Below are 17,574 nucleotides of genomic sequence, written 5' to 3'. Positions count from 1 at the left end.
AGCAGCACCTAAGCAGCTACGAGAAAAGGTCATTGAATGAGGTCATGGTAGCGGTTGCTGTGCGGGCTGCTGCTCGCTGACTCTCGCTCTCTCTCCTTAGGGTTATCGGCTGCTGCTGGGACTCCTCGAACCACCTTCGTTTCGACAGGGTAGATGCTATTCAGAGGGTATTCGTGACTCTGCAGACAGAGAAGAAAAGTTCTAAAATAAATATATATAAAGCAAATTCTTGTACATAATGGGAAAAGCGTTTAACCAATCGAACGTATGGCTTATTCAGAGATATGTATGGGAGATCTTGTATTCCTCACGAAACACAGAACGATGGTATCAAGGTGTTCGCATCCAAAAAGAAGGGCAAGCTGTATTGCCTTTGTTTCTATTTTCCACTTCATTTATTGATTTGTGGCGTTTATATGTGTGAAAATTAGAGATTATTAAGGCGCTCTCCTTAACCCTCTCTGTACCGTTCTTCCTGCTGTGTGAAAAGAAACAAAAAAAAGTCAATACATAGATGATTTTAGAAGAGGTGAAATACGAACGAAAAAAATACATTAAACACAGAAAACACAAACAAACAAACGATCGACGGCAACGGCAATGGCAACGGCATCACAACAAAAAAAAAACATTAAATAAACAAAATTCGAAAATAAACGTAACACCAACGAAAAAAAAAACAAAACAAAAAAACGAATAGAAAAACCCTAAGAGTCAGTTTGCTGCGCACAGGGGATACCCTATAACCTATAAATATTATCTACTAAGATAAATAAAATGAAAATAAATACTAATAAACAGTAGTAGATCCTACCAGAGACCTGTGGATCCAGAAACACCTCCATTAAAGTGGCATTCCCCACTGTAATCTCGAAGATCTATCTGTGGTACGCGTCATGCAGCAGTGTAACTCGGTCGGGTATGGGCGGCTTTGCCTCTAAAAACCTCAGGATACCATAGGGTATCCAAAATTGAAATTAAAATCTTGTATCTGCATTTGTATGAGAATGTGTTTCTCTTCGTACATTGCCTTTTCGAATGGGAATGGAAATGGGTGGAAAAGAGTGTTCCGCGTCGTTCCGTTCTGTTTTTGGAGGGGGGTAGGGCTGACAGCGGGCGACACTTGGCAACAAGTTGAATTGAATGCCACATGAAGCAGTAGAGCAGGAGTCCATTCCTGCTAGTGAGGGAAGCGATGGGATCGGTAATATATATAAATGAATGAATGGATGGATGGATGGGGAATGCATGTATGTACCACATATGTACATATATATATGGAGAATCGGCAATTGCTCTTTGATGTTTGTGTGTTTGCCACAATATTTTCCACATATTCTCTTTCCACATTCGCGCGCACTCGCGTGCACTTGTGTTTCTCCGATTGTTTTGATGGATTCAATCACATTTGATGGACAGACAGACAGATCGGCAGATGAATGGGGTTGGCACTGGCGGGAGAGTGGGACAGGGGCTTGGGTTGCGGTTGCGGTTGTATGGAGGTGCGAGGAAATTCTTTAGATAACATTTCGAGATGGGTGCAATCAACGGGGTGTGGATTCCTCGTGTGGCTTAGCTCAGCAATGTAGAATATTTCGTACACTTGAAATTTATACTAAAAGTGGGACATCCACCTTCAGTATCTCTCTCTCTCTCTCTTTCTCTCTTTTTATTCGAATCTCCTTTTTCTGGCCGTTGTTGTTGTTCACTCACTTTACAGTATTTATCTGCCTCCTGTCCAGTTATCTATTTTCTAGCTGCTATTCTTCCATTCAGCAATTAGTGGATTGATCCATAAAGCAGTACTATTACATCTCGAAAGCAGTGCCTTGCAAGCAGTGTTTACTTCTGATGTCGTGATCGTTAAACCTCCCAAGAATTCGTTTCATCCGTAAAGCAGCAGCTTAAAATTTAGTTTCAACCTATTGTAAGTCTCCATGTTAGGGAAATTTCTATTATGTGTCTAGAACTTCCAGTAAATGGTGCTTAAAAATCTTTCAGTAATAGAATCCTTTCCCCAATCGAACCCCTTTCACCTGTGTCTCTCTCTCTCTGTCCATTTGTTTGTTCCTTTGTTTATCCTCACCTCTAGATCGTCTGCCCCATTAATCAGATATATGATTCTACATATGTCTGTTAATACGTTCATGTATCTGTATCTACCATCTGCCATTTATATATTTATAAACCTATGTACGTAAATGTATATAAACTTCCCGTATGGGAATGATTTATCGCGTTGATATCGCTGTGTGCATTGTACTTTTGTTTCTTCTTGTGTCAGCTTTATGTTCCTACTTGTATATTGTATTTTTTTTATCGACTTTCATTCTGCGAATTTGATAGACAAAGAAATCAAGAATAAAAATTAAGTCTAGGTATACAGATTGTTGTACATAAATAATATATGCACGTACAAATTGCAATGGCCGCCCATTGCGTGTGTCTTTCTTGATTTTTGCTTGCCTTTTACTTTATTTTTTATTGATTCTGATACTGATTCTAGTACATCGTAAGCCGGCCCCCCCATATCAAGTCATATCATATCGTATCGTATCATATAGAAAAGAGGTTTCCTCTAGTCCTCGTCTCCTATTACCCCCATATTTCGTTGTCTGTCGGTTTGTTTGTTTGTCTACACAGATATCGAACATGGAAGCATGGAACCATTGTGGGAATAACATGGGGCTATCTCTTGATATGAAATTGTAATGACAAGCAGCAGATACGGATAGATAGGTGCGATAAATAGGCAACCCAACAGTATGAAAGAAGGGAACAAGAGTAAAAGCCTTTGTTGCTGTTTTTATAATCTCTGCCAGCAAAGACCACGCGAAAAGTGGAGAAAATGAATTGTAGTAGAGGAAAAAAGTAATCCTAGTAAGCTACAAACTTCCATTATTAAAATATCTTCTAAAAAACATTCTGATACCAATCTCTTCTCTGGCCATGAAATATTACGCCTACCTATTCTGTACTTACGGTGGCGTTTCATTCCATTGATATACGATTCCGATTAGGAGCAGGAGTAGATGCACACCTCTTCCCCGTAGTTAGTCCCCACTCACACAAATTCCACCAATAACTGATACAACAGATCTTTTGTTCTAATCTTATCGAATTCGAATGGGATTTCTTGGAACGCCAATTGTCATTTGCTTTTCCTTTTGTGGAATGCCTTGTTTATACTGTAACATTTGTTTGGCATTTTCATTGCTTTGGCTGCAGATTGAGCTTTGGTCTTGTGGGCCTTTTGATTACTTCTGGCTCTTCTTCTTTGATAAAATGAAACTCGAACCAGAGAGCCACTCAAATGAGGTACAGAGAAGAGACACCGAGACAGAATCAGCTGCATTCTGATTGATCCGTGCCTCTGATCTACCGATTCTTCTTATTTCCATTAACCCCCCCAACGGATTGTTTCTCTTGTTTCTGTTTCTGTCTCCCTTTTTTTAAATTCTCATTTAATCTTGTTTCGGTTTCGGATTGTTGTTTTTGTAACGCCCCCCAAAACAAAAAGAAAACAACTTTGATTAATGTAATTCTGCGGATTTATCTCTCTCTCTCTCTCTCCCTCTCTCTCTCTCTGGCGCTCTGCGGCCTGTTCCTGTTCCTCTTACTCTACTGCTGCACCGTTCTGTACTTTTACCGTTCGTTGGCTCATTACACGCATGTTCTACCTTTATTCGCTCTCTTCTGCTTCAATCTTCCATGCCATACGGGTTACGGGTGATACGGTTTTCGTTTTATGCTTTTGGGCTTCTACTTTGTTTTATTTTTTATATTTCGGATACCCTGTTCTTTTGGAGAGCAAGCGATTTTGAGGTATGATGTGTTGATGTGTCATCTTATAATCAAATCAGTCTGTCATATTTTATTTAAATATTTTGCTTACAAGTTTCATATTTTAATTAAATATTTAAATAAATATTATTATTAGTATCTTAAAGTCGAAAGACTCTGTTTTGATTCTCCCACTCGTCCCAGAGCGTAGTGCAAAACAATCAATTGAATTGTGTTATCAACACAGAACAGAAAAAGAAAGAACTCAAAAGCAAACAACAAAACACTAGAAAAGCTGTTAAGTTTAGTCGTCAATAAAAAAAAGCTGTGCAACTGATTCCTCTGTTTGTTTTGTTTGTCGTGATATCATATTATTATATTAAGCCAAAGAACAATCAGTTTCCATGCCCTTGCAAGAACTTCTTGCTTTTATTTTCTGAAGAAAATGTGAGTAAAAAGTCAGTACAAAATGTCAATAGCAAAGTGCAGAACTGATGCCCCCGCTATTAATCCCAGAAATCATTCAACTCCTGTTCGACATATCCAATTAGTTTTAACTGTTCTTTTCGCAGTCTCTTAACTACTCTACTCTCATCGGCAATAATATACGTATGTACGTACGTGTTCTGTGCATGATTCGAGTTTTTGTTGTTGTTTGCTGTGGGAGTGCCTTTTATGATGGGTACTATACCTCGTTGAACCTTCAAACGTCTATCGCATTTCAATTTGCTGATAATTCTGATATATAGGTCGTTATATGATGTATTTTTTTTTAGCAGGCGTAAAAATAATAACAACGAGAAGGGACGTGTGAGACGCTTCTTAAGCGTCACAACTTTTATACTCGGCACTCAGTACTACATCTGTACCTTAGCGGTTATTTGTCATATTTTACATTTTTTCTTTATCTGCTCGCCGCCCTTCCCTAGAGCCAAACACTGCAGAGTCATGGCAGAGGCAGAGGCCGCCCACTGCGCGAAGCAGAGTGTGAATGAGAGAATGTGCAAAAAACATATTAAGCTGCGGGACGGGGTGGGTTTAGCCACTGCTAATTTCAATTTCAATGCAATTTCTTCATTCTGGCTATACCAATGATCAAATCGGATCCCTACGGAATGGCGTTTTTAGTTTTCTTTTATCTTTAAAATTGTTTTGGGTTTGGGAGGTTTTCGCCCTTTTGCGGGGGCGGAAGGGGGCGTGGCTCATTTTTGAAATACACTTTTAACAGTGTGAGCATACAGAAGTCTGGAGCCAAAATTTGGTGGCTCTAGCTTTTATAGTCTCTGAGATCCAGGCGCTCATAAGAACGGACGGACGGACGGACAGACAGACATGGCTCAATCGACTCGGCTATTGATGCTGATCAAGAATATATATACTTTATGGGTTTGGAAACGTTTCCTTCTGTGCATTACATACGTTATTCCCCACGAATACAATATACCCTATTATTTACTCATCGAGTACCAGGTATAACAACTAAAACAGAAGCCAAAAGCCGCCACAGAAACTCATGTTTTCTGTTTTTAATGATTTCTGCCGTTCTGTTTTTCAGCTTTGAGCGAAGATTATCTGTGCTTCTGGTTGGCCTGCCAGTCTGCCTGTCTGTCTGCCTCGCCCTCGCCCTCGCCCACTCCCTCCCTCTCTCTCTCTCCCTGTCTCTCTCTGTGTACAAGTACGATCGTATATCTATCTATTGCCTTGAATGACTTGTGACACACTTGATAGCCGCAAAAACCACTTTGACAATTGCAATTACCAGTTAAAATGGGGAATGGGGCAATTATAGAGCGTATCTCTGTATCTCTCTATCTGTATCTGAATCCGAACAATCGCTCCGTTGCTCGTAATTACATATGTTTTAGCTCTCAAATTATTATTGTCTGTCTGTCTGTTGTTTAATTACGAGATAAAGCTGAAAAAAAAAAATGGAAAAGCAAATGAAGAAATATATTAAAACAAATCTTGAAATTAGCAGGAAATTAAACACAGACAGAGGAAATGTATGAACGTAAATCCCTTAAAAAGGCAAGGACGCTTGACCCCTTCACTGCGTCAGCGCAGGGCAGGGCCTTTGACCTTATCGCTTGGTCAATTAAATAGAACTCCCTTGGGTTGCATGGGGTCATGGACCCAACTAGCCAGCACAGAAATAGCCACACCAGCAGGCAGGGGTGTGGCAAACAGCATTTGAACTATGAGAAAAGAATTCTACTGCATAATTATGTGGTTGAAAAACTCCACTAAAGAAGTCATTACACACATAAATGCCAATTGGAGAGAATTTTAAATTTAAATGATACAAAAATGTTGAGAATTTTGGAAATTTCCTGTCCATCCTGTTGAATAAACTTAAAGTCAAAGAGATGTACTATTTATAATGTAAAAATACGAAAATACGAACGCCAAACAGACAAAAGATCAACCGATATACAAAGCTATGCCACGGTTGTGTTAGTCAAAGTGTGCTGCGCTTGAATCCGTACGCCAGCGACTTTTACTTCACATTTCAGTTTTGGTTTTGGCTACCTGTACGAAAAGGCCTACCCGTTTCTGTCGTTTTAGCTACAGTTATTGCCTGTGGCATACATATGCATATACATAAGCGGTAGCGAAAGAAGTCGTCCATTTTTGTAGCAGCACTCCAGCGCGGGTGGAGCACTCAATTGTCCTGGTGGAGCCTGCCGTCGGTCAACCTGTAAGTTTTTTGGGACCGTAGTAATACTTTTTAAGACGGCAAAGTTCATTCTAATTAGCAAACTGGAGAAAATTAAAAAACGCGCCCAGCAGCTCATACGGCACAAAATGGTGTTGGCTGAGCGCAACATCACGGATGTGGTGCAAAACGGACGTCGGTCGCATGAACCCTGTCCCAACACGAATATAGCTGGCGGTGTGGCTTCTAATGCGAACGTAGTTGCAAGCGGAGGTGCTGGGGCTGGGGTTGTTAACCCCACAAATCCACAATCCAATGAGAAGGCCTCAACGATCGTACCGGGTGCGGGCACGCCGGAGAGCTCAACAAAGCGCAACGGAAAATCAAAGGCCAGGCAATCTGAGTATGACAAAAAAATTCGCGTTGGAAGCGACTATCAGGCGGTTTATCCGCCACTCTTCGCCGATGTTGAGCGCCGCCCAGAACAAATGAATGAACGCGCCCTCTTGGTCTGGTCGCCAACAAAAGAGATACCAGACCTAAAATTTGAGGAGTACATTTCAGTGGCAAAGGAGAAATACGGCTACAACGGTGAACAAGCTCTAGCCTTGCTGTTCTGGCACAAACACGACTTGGATCGGTCCGGGATGGACTTGGCCAACTTTATGCCATTTCTTGATGAGTGGACCATTAAGGACAAAGTCTTATTTGAGCAGGCATTTCAGTTTCAAGGGAAAAGCTTCCATCGCATACGTCAAATGCTACCAGACAAATCAATCGCAAGTTTGGTGAAATACTATTACTCGTGGAAGAAGACGCGTCATCGTAGCAGTGCAATGGATCGACAGGAGAAGATCATGAAGACTTGTGTCAAGGATGGTTCCAAGAATGGCAGTGAAGTGGGTAGCAATGAGGAGTCTGATAACGATGACAAGACGGGCCCAAACAAAAATGGCACAAACAATAGCAGTAACAGTGCTTGCAGCAACAATAATTGCGACAATAATAATGGAGGAAGCATCAACAGCAACAGCAACGGCAACAGCAACGACTTGAACGTGGATCAATTGTGCAATTGTGGTGCCCTCGCCACCTGCAAGGACATCAGCGTGTATTTAGCCGAACGTGATCGCAAAATCAGCGCTTTAATGGTTGAAATACAAAAAAATAGGCAGCTTATGGAGGTGTTGGATAAGGAATGCGATGCTATTAATGTTGACGATATTGTATCTAAGCCAGCCATAGCGATTTCGGAGTCGTCCACAACGCAGCCGCCCACTTCTGCTCGTTGGACTCCGGATGAGATCAAGGTGCGCGACAATGGAAAGAACTATCCGATGATAGCCAAACTTGTGCCCACCAAGACCAAAGCGCATCTCGACCAGATCGTGAAAGAGTATGAGGCTGGAATGTCGGAAGAGTCTGGTGTTGAAGATCATAACGAACAGATAGATGATGGGTCAGCACCAGCAGCTAACTCAGACTCAGTTATTAAGCTGTTTACCGATGCCAGCAACAACGGACTTAACCCCGATCAGGAGTTGCAGGCCAAAAAGGCGAAGCCCGAACTGGTAACAGCTGAAGTACAAAGCGACAACAGTGATGCAGCAGTTGTCACTGCCATTGCAATACCCGCTGAGGTTGTTAATTCAAATAGTAGCCTCGTTGTCGAACCCACTGGCAACAAGACTGCTTCAATCACCATTATGGATGAGTCGGATACCGCCACTAACTCGAGTGCCGATATGGCCATCAGCAGCACCAATACCGGTGTTAGTGCCTCATCCTCGTCACTATCGAGTGCTAACACTCCACCTGCGCCAATATTGGTTGATCAGAAAGAGCCCGACAGCGCAGAGATATCCGCACTAAATCACAGTTCAAAAGGGGACGCAGACGGTGCTGGAGCAAATGCGGCTACAGGCAATGCCAATGCCAAACGCAAAATCTCCACCGTGACGTCTGCCGAACAGCCCCCACCCAAAAAAGTAGCACTCTGCACCAGCGTGGAACTCCTCGAAAAGTAACTGACCTGACCCATGGAGCTCGGTGATGTGTTCGCATATGATATCTGTGTATTATCTGTGTATAATATAATTACACAAGTGTAAATTATAAACTTTACCATCACCCTTTGTTTTTTGAGCTGTAATTAGCATGTAATGAAGCACTTTTCAAAGTCTTGACAACATTAGCCGCAAGTATGATATATATTCCAAACGATGGGACCGCTGAATCCAGCCTCTACACATCTGAGAACGGTATTGCTATTAGATAAATTACAATATGACTGGACAAAATGTACAAGAAGCGAAATCCATTCAGAAACATACAAATAAAAACGTTAAATATTATTTTCAAGAAGGAAAAAACAAACAGATATTTCAACAGAGCCAAAATCAAATACAACATTTTGAAAACAATCTCCACGATGATGATGGATATCTCTCTCCACCCCATCTTGCTGTCAATGACATTGGGGAGTAGACCCGCCCAGCTGAACGAGGGGGGTATTAACCCTTTCTTGCCTCATCTGTTTGTTTTGGCCTTTAAGCTTTTTAAGCCACAAAACACAAACATAAAAAGTTGCTGTATTTTTATTTCTATTACATTTTTCATTTTCGTTTCTTTTGGCTTGAAAGTTTTTCTCGTTTGTGAAACTCTGTGGCTTGACCGCCGCCGTATATCGTCATTATATCAGGGATCATTATGATCATCCCATATGTCCGATTACAGTTACTTGAGTGCTTTTTAACCGCTTTTTACTGGAGCTGGAAAGCAAAACAAAACAAAAACCTTTTACAGCTTTAATTACATAAAAAAAAAAGTAAAAAAAAAAAACTTTAAAAAATAACAGCCTCAGCCATAACTCGCGTATGTTCCGTGTGTCTGCTGGACATTGACCGTCAAATCGGTGGAGAGTGGATGGGTGGGATGGGGTGGGGCAGCAGCAGGCACGCCTCGTCGCATTTGACACATGAGTCTCCTCCCCGTCAGACAATCGCTTGACACAGACATAGAAACCGCCCCCCAAAATTTGAAATGATTGCTCCAAGGGTTTACTGATCTCTAACTATTTTTATACCCGGTACTCGAAGAGTAAAAGGGTATATTGTATTTTTGCACAAAGTTGATGTATGTAACACACAGAAGGAAACGTTTCCGTCCACATAAAGTATATATATTCTTGATCAGCATCAATAGCCGAGTCGATAGAGCCATGTCTGTCCGTCCGCCTTGTTGAGCGCCTGGATTTCAGAGACTATATAAGCTAGAGCCACCAAATTTTGCATCTAGGCTTCTGTATGCCTAAGAAAACTAAAAACGCCATTCCGTAGGGAATGACCATAAAAGTTGTGACGCGTAAGCAGCGTCTCACAAGTCAATTCTCGTTCTCTTTGGTAATGGCAACGCATGACATTTTGGGTTTTTAAGAGGGTTTTAAATCGGGATTTTCTACCAGCATCATTATGGGTTAAATTTCTTTGTTTACAGGAGAATAAACGTATAAAGACTTTGATCTTATGTGTCAGAGAATCCATGGAAACCCAGGAGGAAACTTTGATAAAAGAAATGTTGTATCCATTATGAGCAAAAATGTATTTAATTTAAAATTGTATTGTTGATGTTCACAATCTTCTTTTTATTATTGATATCTTTGATTAATTTTTGTTGTTAGAATCTCCTAAGTTCTTCCATATTGGCAAATCTGTGTGTTTAACCACAAATTTTCCTCATTTACTGTTTTCAGATCCTACTAAACTATTGAGGATCGATCCATGGGATAAGAAAATGAAAGCAAATATTTTAATATCCAGCGCTACGATGGGCCTCGTGGCGCCCAGCCGCCGTTTCTATGCAACGCATCTCAGACGCTAAAAGCCAAAGAGGAAGGAAGGAGGAAGGAGAATCATAATAGAAACCGCCAGTCGCAGCGGTGGGCCTGGACCAGGGCCAGGGCCAATATCCCCCTTCCAAACGCCACCCGTCCCCACCCACAAATGAGGAGGGTTGGCAACGACGGGCCAACAACAGGTTGAGGAGCAGCGCCTAAGCAAAAGCACCAAACAAATCAAAAGCAAATGCCAGAGCAAAAGCAAAAGCAACAGAAAGAAGCAGACAAATAAAGCAGAGAAAACCACCAAAACCGCAGAAGCAGCAAGCAGAGGCTAGCGAAAGAGAGCGGCAGACCGACCGGGCAGGCGTGAGAGTAAAAGAAGGAGAGAGTAATCCAATCAAAAAACCAAACACAAACGCTGCAGCAGCAGCAGCAGAAGCAAAATGTTACAAAACTCGAACGCAGCTGCAGCGACTGTGGCGCAGGCTGCATCGGCCGTGGCCACACCATCGAATGCAGCAGCAGCGGCAGCGGCTAATAATGCCGCAATTGCCGCCTCATCCATACAGCCGAAGCTGATTGTCATACGAAGGCGTCCGAATCAGGGCTTCGGCTTTACGCTGCGTCACTTTATTGCCTATCCACCGGAAGATGATGCCAACGCAGCAGCGGCAGCGTCAGCGTCAGCCGGCGTCACCAGCTGGTCACAGGTGAGAAACGGGGGAAAAGGGAGACCTTGCGAAAGGAAACGAGAGAGAGTAAAATAAAGAGAGTGAGTGAAAGAGAGCGCTGACTGCGCTGGCGCGCCGGTCAAGCAGAGAGGTGCAATTAGTCATCCAACTGTCGCTGCCCGTCCACTTTTGCTTTTTTGTTGTTTTTGTCGTTGTTGCTTTCCCGCATGCAAATGTCGTATGACAGCAAAACAGAGGGACAGAGAAGGCGAGAGAGAAAGACAGACAGAGATAGAGAGTGAGCGAGTAAACAGGCTTACATGGAGTACCCTTTCAATGGGGAATACAAACAAACTCTTCTCCCGGCTTTCCACGACGACGCGCTCTGTCGCGTTACGTGAGCGGCAGCAGCGCACGCGCGACTTATTCAAATTGCGACTATTTTTTTTTCTTTTTTTTTCTGCTTTCTTTTTGCTTTTCATTTGCGAGCGACGACGCGTTCCTTACAGCATCGAGCATGTGTGTTTCATCAACAGGTTTGCCTATGGTGTGGGGCATTGACTATACTTTTTGTATGGATTAATGATGATATTATCGATACCCATCGACCATAGGTAAATAAATAAGGAAAACGAAACCGTGGCATAATATTTAAACGGACTACGCGTAAATAATTTAATTTTTTGAGAAAGGGTATGCCATGCTTCGTTGGTGCCGTGTCCATGAACGAATACATATTTCTTTTCATTCGCCTTTCTGTTATTGCTTTTTTTTCTCACTAATTTGCGTTTTGCTCATTTAAGTTTTGTTGCTACTTTTTGTTTTAATATTACAAATCAAAGCCAGCGCTCGTTCGCTCTCTATTTCTCTCGATACTCACTTTAAGCTGCTCTTACACGATGCGTTTTCCACCGACGCTTATTAGTGGGTCTGAAAATGTTTTTTGTATCGATTGAATATAAGCATTGCTGTGCCATTTCAATCGGATTTTAAAGTGTTGGTGAAAAGCTTATCGGGTTTGCAGCAGCAGCTCGCTCTCTTGATCACTCGTTTAATCCAAGCGACGGAGCTCGGTTCGGCTCTCTCTCTCTCTCTCTCTCTCTCGCTCTCTGTTACTTTTTCCGCGCTATATGCTCTCCTGGGTGAATGCTTTTTGTAGTTTTTGTTGCTTTTTATTCACGATTTATGTGCCTTAAACTGTTGTTGTTTTCTTTCTGTTTCTCTGCTGTCTGGTCTTCGTTTCGTCGTTGTTGTGTGTAGGAAGCATCCACTGGAGGTGGCAGCAACAGCAACAACAGACACAGCCACAGCGGCAGCAGCAGCAGCAATAGCAACAGCAACAACAGCGCTGCCGGAATGGAGCCACCAACATCACCGACGTCGCTGCCGCCATACCAGGTGAAAGCGATGGAGACCATTTTCATCAAAGAGGTACAGGCGAACGGACCGGCCCACTATGCGAACCTCCAGACGGGCGACCGTGTGCTGATGGTCAACAATCAGCCGATAGCTGGCATTGCCTACAGCACCATCGTTTCGATGATCAAGCAAACGCCGGCGGTGCTCACGCTGCACGTTGTACCCAAGGAATGCGATGTGCTACAAATGGTGAGTGAGAGAAGAAGAGGATGATGTATTTTATATTATATTCTATATATCTAATCTATTACTCCTTATCTATCTGACTCCCGTCTCGCACCGTCTCGCTCTCCAGCACTATACAAGCATTGCCCATACGCCGGAATCGAATCGGTTGACAATGTCAACGCACTCGCCATCGCACGGGCATGGGCTGGGGCATACGCTGCTGGCCAATGGAACAACCAATGCCACCACCGCCTCCACAATCCACAAATCCACATTTCCACAGCAGCAGCAACAACAACAACAACAGCAGCAGCAGCAACAGTTGATCTCATATCCCGCTGTGGCTGCCACATCATCGCCGGCATCATCGCCGCACCAGCATCAGCATACGCACACGTATCCGCATCCTGTTCAATCACATCCTTCACATGGACATGCACCGTCCCTTCATGGTGGTAGCCGATCTGGTAGCATAACCAGCACCACCAGCGGAGGTGTCGTCTCCTCCATGAGTCATCATCATCAACAGCAGCATCATCGTCATCCGGCGCTCAGTGGCGGCAGCAGTAGCATTGATTTCGGAGATATGGCCCTTGGCCTGCGTCAGCATCCGCACCAGCACCAGCATCTCTATCAGCAGCAGCAACAGCAGCAGCTCCATCATCATCATCAGCAGCAGCAGTTGCTCTCCACTGGCGGCGGCAGCAGTGGCGCTTTCATGCGGTAAGTCAATAAACTTTTCCCCTCGGGGAATGGGTGATTAAATGAAAAAAAAAAGATCGATCACAGCTGATTTTAAATCATAAAACAGTTTAATTTATAAGATTGTGAGAAAGGTTTTTACAACAAACAAAGAAACACAAAAATATTTCACATATATTGATTCAAATCATCGAAACATTCAAAGAACAAAAAGGATTCAAACTGGGGGAAAAAAAAAAATGGAAAAGCAAACAGAATTAGAAAGTGAATTAGTTCGATCAATTGATCCTGCCCTGAAGATATTAGATCGAATTATACAGAATTGAAATGGCCCTTGGATGCCAAATCCAATCCACCAGTGGGCCATCAAACAGATTTTTTATTAAGTGTGCATAAATATTTTTAACTAATCAATTTTCAAGAAGAGTGCCCAAGAGATTAAATCGCAAGCCCTCCTAGCCATTAAACGAGAAAAGATTAATTATAATTGAGGCATTAACTTGGCGCCTTTAAAAGACTTGGCCCCCCACAAAGATAGCGTAGCTTTTGATAATGTCCCAGACGAACGTTTCTTCAAATCAAACATTTTTCAAGTGGGTTTAAAGTTTAAACTTGGGGCTGTTTATTGTTGCGAAACTGATTAATTATTTGTAAGTGATCATTTTCCTTTTATTCCTATACCTATTAATTGCTGTTTAGTTGAGGTTAAGACAGAGACACACTCAGTTTGAGTTGTTGAGAGGCGTTGAGGCTTGTTGTTGCTAAATTGGTTAATTATTATTCTTAAATATAAAATATCTTTTTTGGTTATCAAATTTCAAATAATTGAATAACTATATTGGGGAGTTACATATATTGAAAATTAATTAACAATCGGTTATGCAGGCACTATTGATTTTTGAACGTTATTGTATATTTCCAACGAAACGAGACGACAAGGCCAGCCACACGCAGAGAGTTGCAGGGGAGAAGGGGATGTGTGGCACGGCACTCTGCCACCAGATTTTCAGTGCAGCAAGTAATTATTAAGTTACAAGTTTCGACTGCATTGTTGGAATTATTTGGAAAATAAAACGAAATTTCCGTACAATTAAATTAAATAATATTAACTAAGAAAGAGACTGAAGTTACCACACAGACTGCAATCATTGCAATGCAATGCAACTATTTGTACTAGGAGTAAAGATAAGAACACGGAGTCAAAGTGATGGCAACATTTAAAGCGCCAATTATTTCCCATACCTTAATGGAAAACATTTGTTACTAGTGTCACAATTTGCCACGAGTATTTGTTACAATGCAATTGTTTAGTTTTAGGGGGAAAACCGTTTGGGGGGAACTGGTTAGGCGGGACAGTTTGGCATCAAGGCTTTTTCTGCATGCAGTGTGTAACGGACATGTCAAGTATTCCTCTTGCCAGATGTCTAAAATACAAAGTAATTATTATTAAAACTTATATTATATTGGGTAAGACATTTGACAATGAACAAACTTTGCGACTGTGATCCTTGGCATCCTCTGCAGTCCGTGTCTGTGATGGGTGCTTTATGGCTAGCCAAGTCTATTGACTGCGGAGTATTGGAACTTGAAGATGAACAAATTCGACTAAAAAAGGGGTCCAAAAACAAGTTACCTGAAATAGAAACAAGCAAATAATTAAGTGGAAAACTCTGAATGAGGCACGAGAAATTTACGATTATGAGAAGAGGCAGAGATAGAAAAAAAAAATACACACACACAGAGAAAAGCAGAGTCAAAGAGCAAGGGAAAATCAAGCTGCTGATGAACCAAATGACATTAATAATGTCATAGCCGCATAATGAACAACAAGCCAACGAATGGAAAGGAACGGAACGGAACGAACCGAACAATGCAAATAATTAAAGACAATTTGCAAATGGAGGACTGTGCGAAATGCATCAGACCCCAGCCCGAAAACACCCAAAACCTTAGTTGATCCATCCTTCCGTTTACCCCGGCATAATTTTCAGTTTTTGTGTGTTTGTTTGCCGTTTTTTGTGTGGCATTAATTTATGGTGGGGACGCAATACTCACGCCATATATGTAATGTATGGAAAACTCGACAAAAATATGTCAGAGGGGGGTGGAGGGGCTGGGCTCTGCGCTTCTTTTTTGGATGATTTCATTCCGTCATCAGAATTTCTCTTCATACAAGTTATTCGCATCTCAGTTTATTCATCTCTCGTGTCTGGCATTCCCATTGTATCTGTGGTGTGACGTCTTAAAGTCATGCAGTTTATCAAAAAAGGAATACAAGAAAAATATACAATCAATTCTTGGGGATAACTAAAGGGAGAAGACATAGGGAAAATAGTTTACTGAGTATGAAATAACTGAAGTAATAAATAGCAGATTGATTGAGAAAGCGGACCACCTATGGTATTAAATAAAAGGAATACTTATCTCAGTTGAAATTCTGATAAAGTTATCCCAGGGACATTTGCATTTCTTCGCTGGGAAACTGCTTGGGTGTCGCTTTTTGGAACGCCACTTGTTGGTGCAGTCGTCTCAGCAAAGACGGACAAGGTCGTACCCCAAACATGTTATCACTTCAAGCTTTGGGCTTTAACCTTTACCTTTGCCTTCTGCTCTCTCCCTCCTTTTTTGTTTATGCTTTACATTTATCTTTGCTGTGTAAATGGTCACGTTTTTCTCTCCACACATTTGCAATGTGCAATTTTCAAATTATCATGTGTCTTCCTATCTACACACGTTACGTGAGGCATTAGGAGGCATTAGAGCAGAGAAACACTAATAGATTGCCCATTAGAAGAACGAACTTTCTCCAGAACATCTGAAAGTGTTGACTTGAGGTAACAATAATTACAAAAAACTGCATGAATAAGATTCCACTTGATACTCGAGAATGCGGATGGAAAATGGTCTCCCTTTCTTGTCGTTGGAGCTTTCACTGTGCGCGAAACATTTTCCCCACTCGCTAATTTTTCACGTCCATTAAAACAGAGGTTGACGTGTTCCTCCAATGTGAGATTTCTGTGGCCCCGTTGGTCGTTGTCGCATATGAATTATTGAGAATTATTTTAATATGCAAAACGCAATATCGAACATTTTTTCACCTTCCTATAGCCCTCTGGTCACAATCTCATGGCCCTGACGACGTCGTCGTCGTTGTCTCACATTGCGTATACGCAGCGTTGTTGCATATGAATAAGTAAATCAATTATTATACAGTAAAAACGTAGCAACAAAAGCAATAACACAACTCATTGACTTATAAAGAAAGCGATGGGGAGAGGGAAGAAAGAGAGAGAGAGAGCTAAATGTTTGGAAGTAGAGGAAAACCACTGCAATACCTTATACTGATATCGGAGTGTAAATGGATCCCCGTCACTGACACCGACACCGACACCGATAACTGCCCGCCCCCTGCCAAAACCCGCAGTACTTTGCTCGAACAATACACAATGGAAATAGCGTTTTTTTTATTTTATATATTATTTTTTTGTGACTGGCCGACGCGCGACACACCGCGCACCCTCTTCTTTCTCCATTGTTAAATAATTACGACAAATTTAATTGAATTTTGTAAGGAGCGATCATCAGTCAGGGGAGTAAGGGCAGAAGAAGTAGCGAAGAACTTGAGCGATATGCCAAAGGGAAGAAGCACTACAGGGAGGTGAATGAATGAAAGCATTGGGTGCGGACACATCCAGTAGATAAACAGAGAATCCGCATTGATTCCGATCTTAAGCTAAAATTATGCATGCCAAGGGACTCACCTGTTGATAATGTTGATGTTTGGCAGTGGAAAGTGCAATAAACAAACTCCTAAATTAATAAACACCCTTCGATGCAATGCCTCTAGCCGGTTAACCGGTTTTATGCCGAGCAGCAAGCAGTTTTTGTATTCTAATGATAAGAATCGAATTGCCGTGACAAACAGGAGGGAAAAAGAAACACTGCCGCCGAACAGAACAGAAGAAGAGATGGCAGTGCAGATGGGCAGAAAATTGAGAAGCGGATGCGCTGACAGAGGCAGTGACTGCAGGCAGGCAGCAGCCAGCAGCAGGCAACAGTGGCAGTGGCAGTGGCAGAGAAAAAGGAACGCACACATATGTCAATTCATTCGGCTATCAACTGTAGGGGGGCGGTATTTTGATGGTATAGCTGGGGGGATGGCAAATATAACGGAGGACCACGCCCACGCTCAGGAATGCATTCATCGAGATGTGTGCTGCGACGCAACCAGACAGCAAGACACCACAGCACACTTCGCCATTCGCATCTAAAGAGGGTGGTTGAGAGGTAGAGCGAGGTCGCGAGAGACAGAGAAAGAGAGAGAGAGAGAGAGAGAG

General features: G+C 42.2%; 2 protein-coding genes across 6 annotated transcripts in view; both read left to right on the top strand.

The window, feature by feature from the left end:
- The window catches only part of LOC117588771 (GTPase-activating protein pac-1), a 49,935-nt gene that overhangs the window by 13,427 nt on the left and 18,934 nt on the right, over positions 1-17,574 (top strand). For 4 of the 5 annotated variants that reach the window (XM_034280254.1, XM_034280256.1, XM_034280253.1 and 1 more), the window contains 3 exons: positions 10,191-10,987; positions 12,209-12,556; positions 12,663-13,258. In XM_034280254.1, coding sequence (XP_034136145.1) covers positions 10,721-10,987; positions 12,209-12,556; positions 12,663-13,258 — 1,211 coding nt within the window. In that variant the 5' untranslated portion in view covers positions 10,191-10,720. Of the gene's footprint in view, positions 1-10,190; positions 10,988-12,208; positions 12,557-12,662; positions 13,259-17,574 lie in introns of those variants that run through there. The other variant, XM_034280257.1, reaches the window with a different exon arrangement.
- On the top strand, positions 6,574-8,707 carry LOC117588772 (REST corepressor-like). The gene has a single exon (XM_034280261.1). The coding sequence runs from the start codon at positions 6,589-6,591 to the stop codon at positions 8,464-8,466; it is 1,878 nt and encodes a 625-aa protein (XP_034136152.1). The 5' UTR covers positions 6,574-6,588; the 3' UTR covers positions 8,467-8,707.

Source organism: Drosophila guanche, unplaced genomic scaffold (assembly GCF_900245975.1).
Source record: "Drosophila guanche unplaced genomic scaffold, DGUA_6, whole genome shotgun sequence".
Classification (NCBI taxonomy): Eukaryota; Metazoa; Arthropoda; class Insecta; order Diptera; family Drosophilidae; genus Drosophila; species Drosophila guanche.
Note: the sequence above shows the minus strand (reverse complement) of the source record. Positions and strands in the feature narration are given on the sequence as shown.

What these genes read in the sequence shown, in the direction of transcription:
- LOC117588772 (XM_034280261.1), top strand. Translation starts at nt 6,589, where the DNA reads ATGGTGTTGGCTGAGCGCAACATCACGGATGTGGTGCAAAACGGACGT.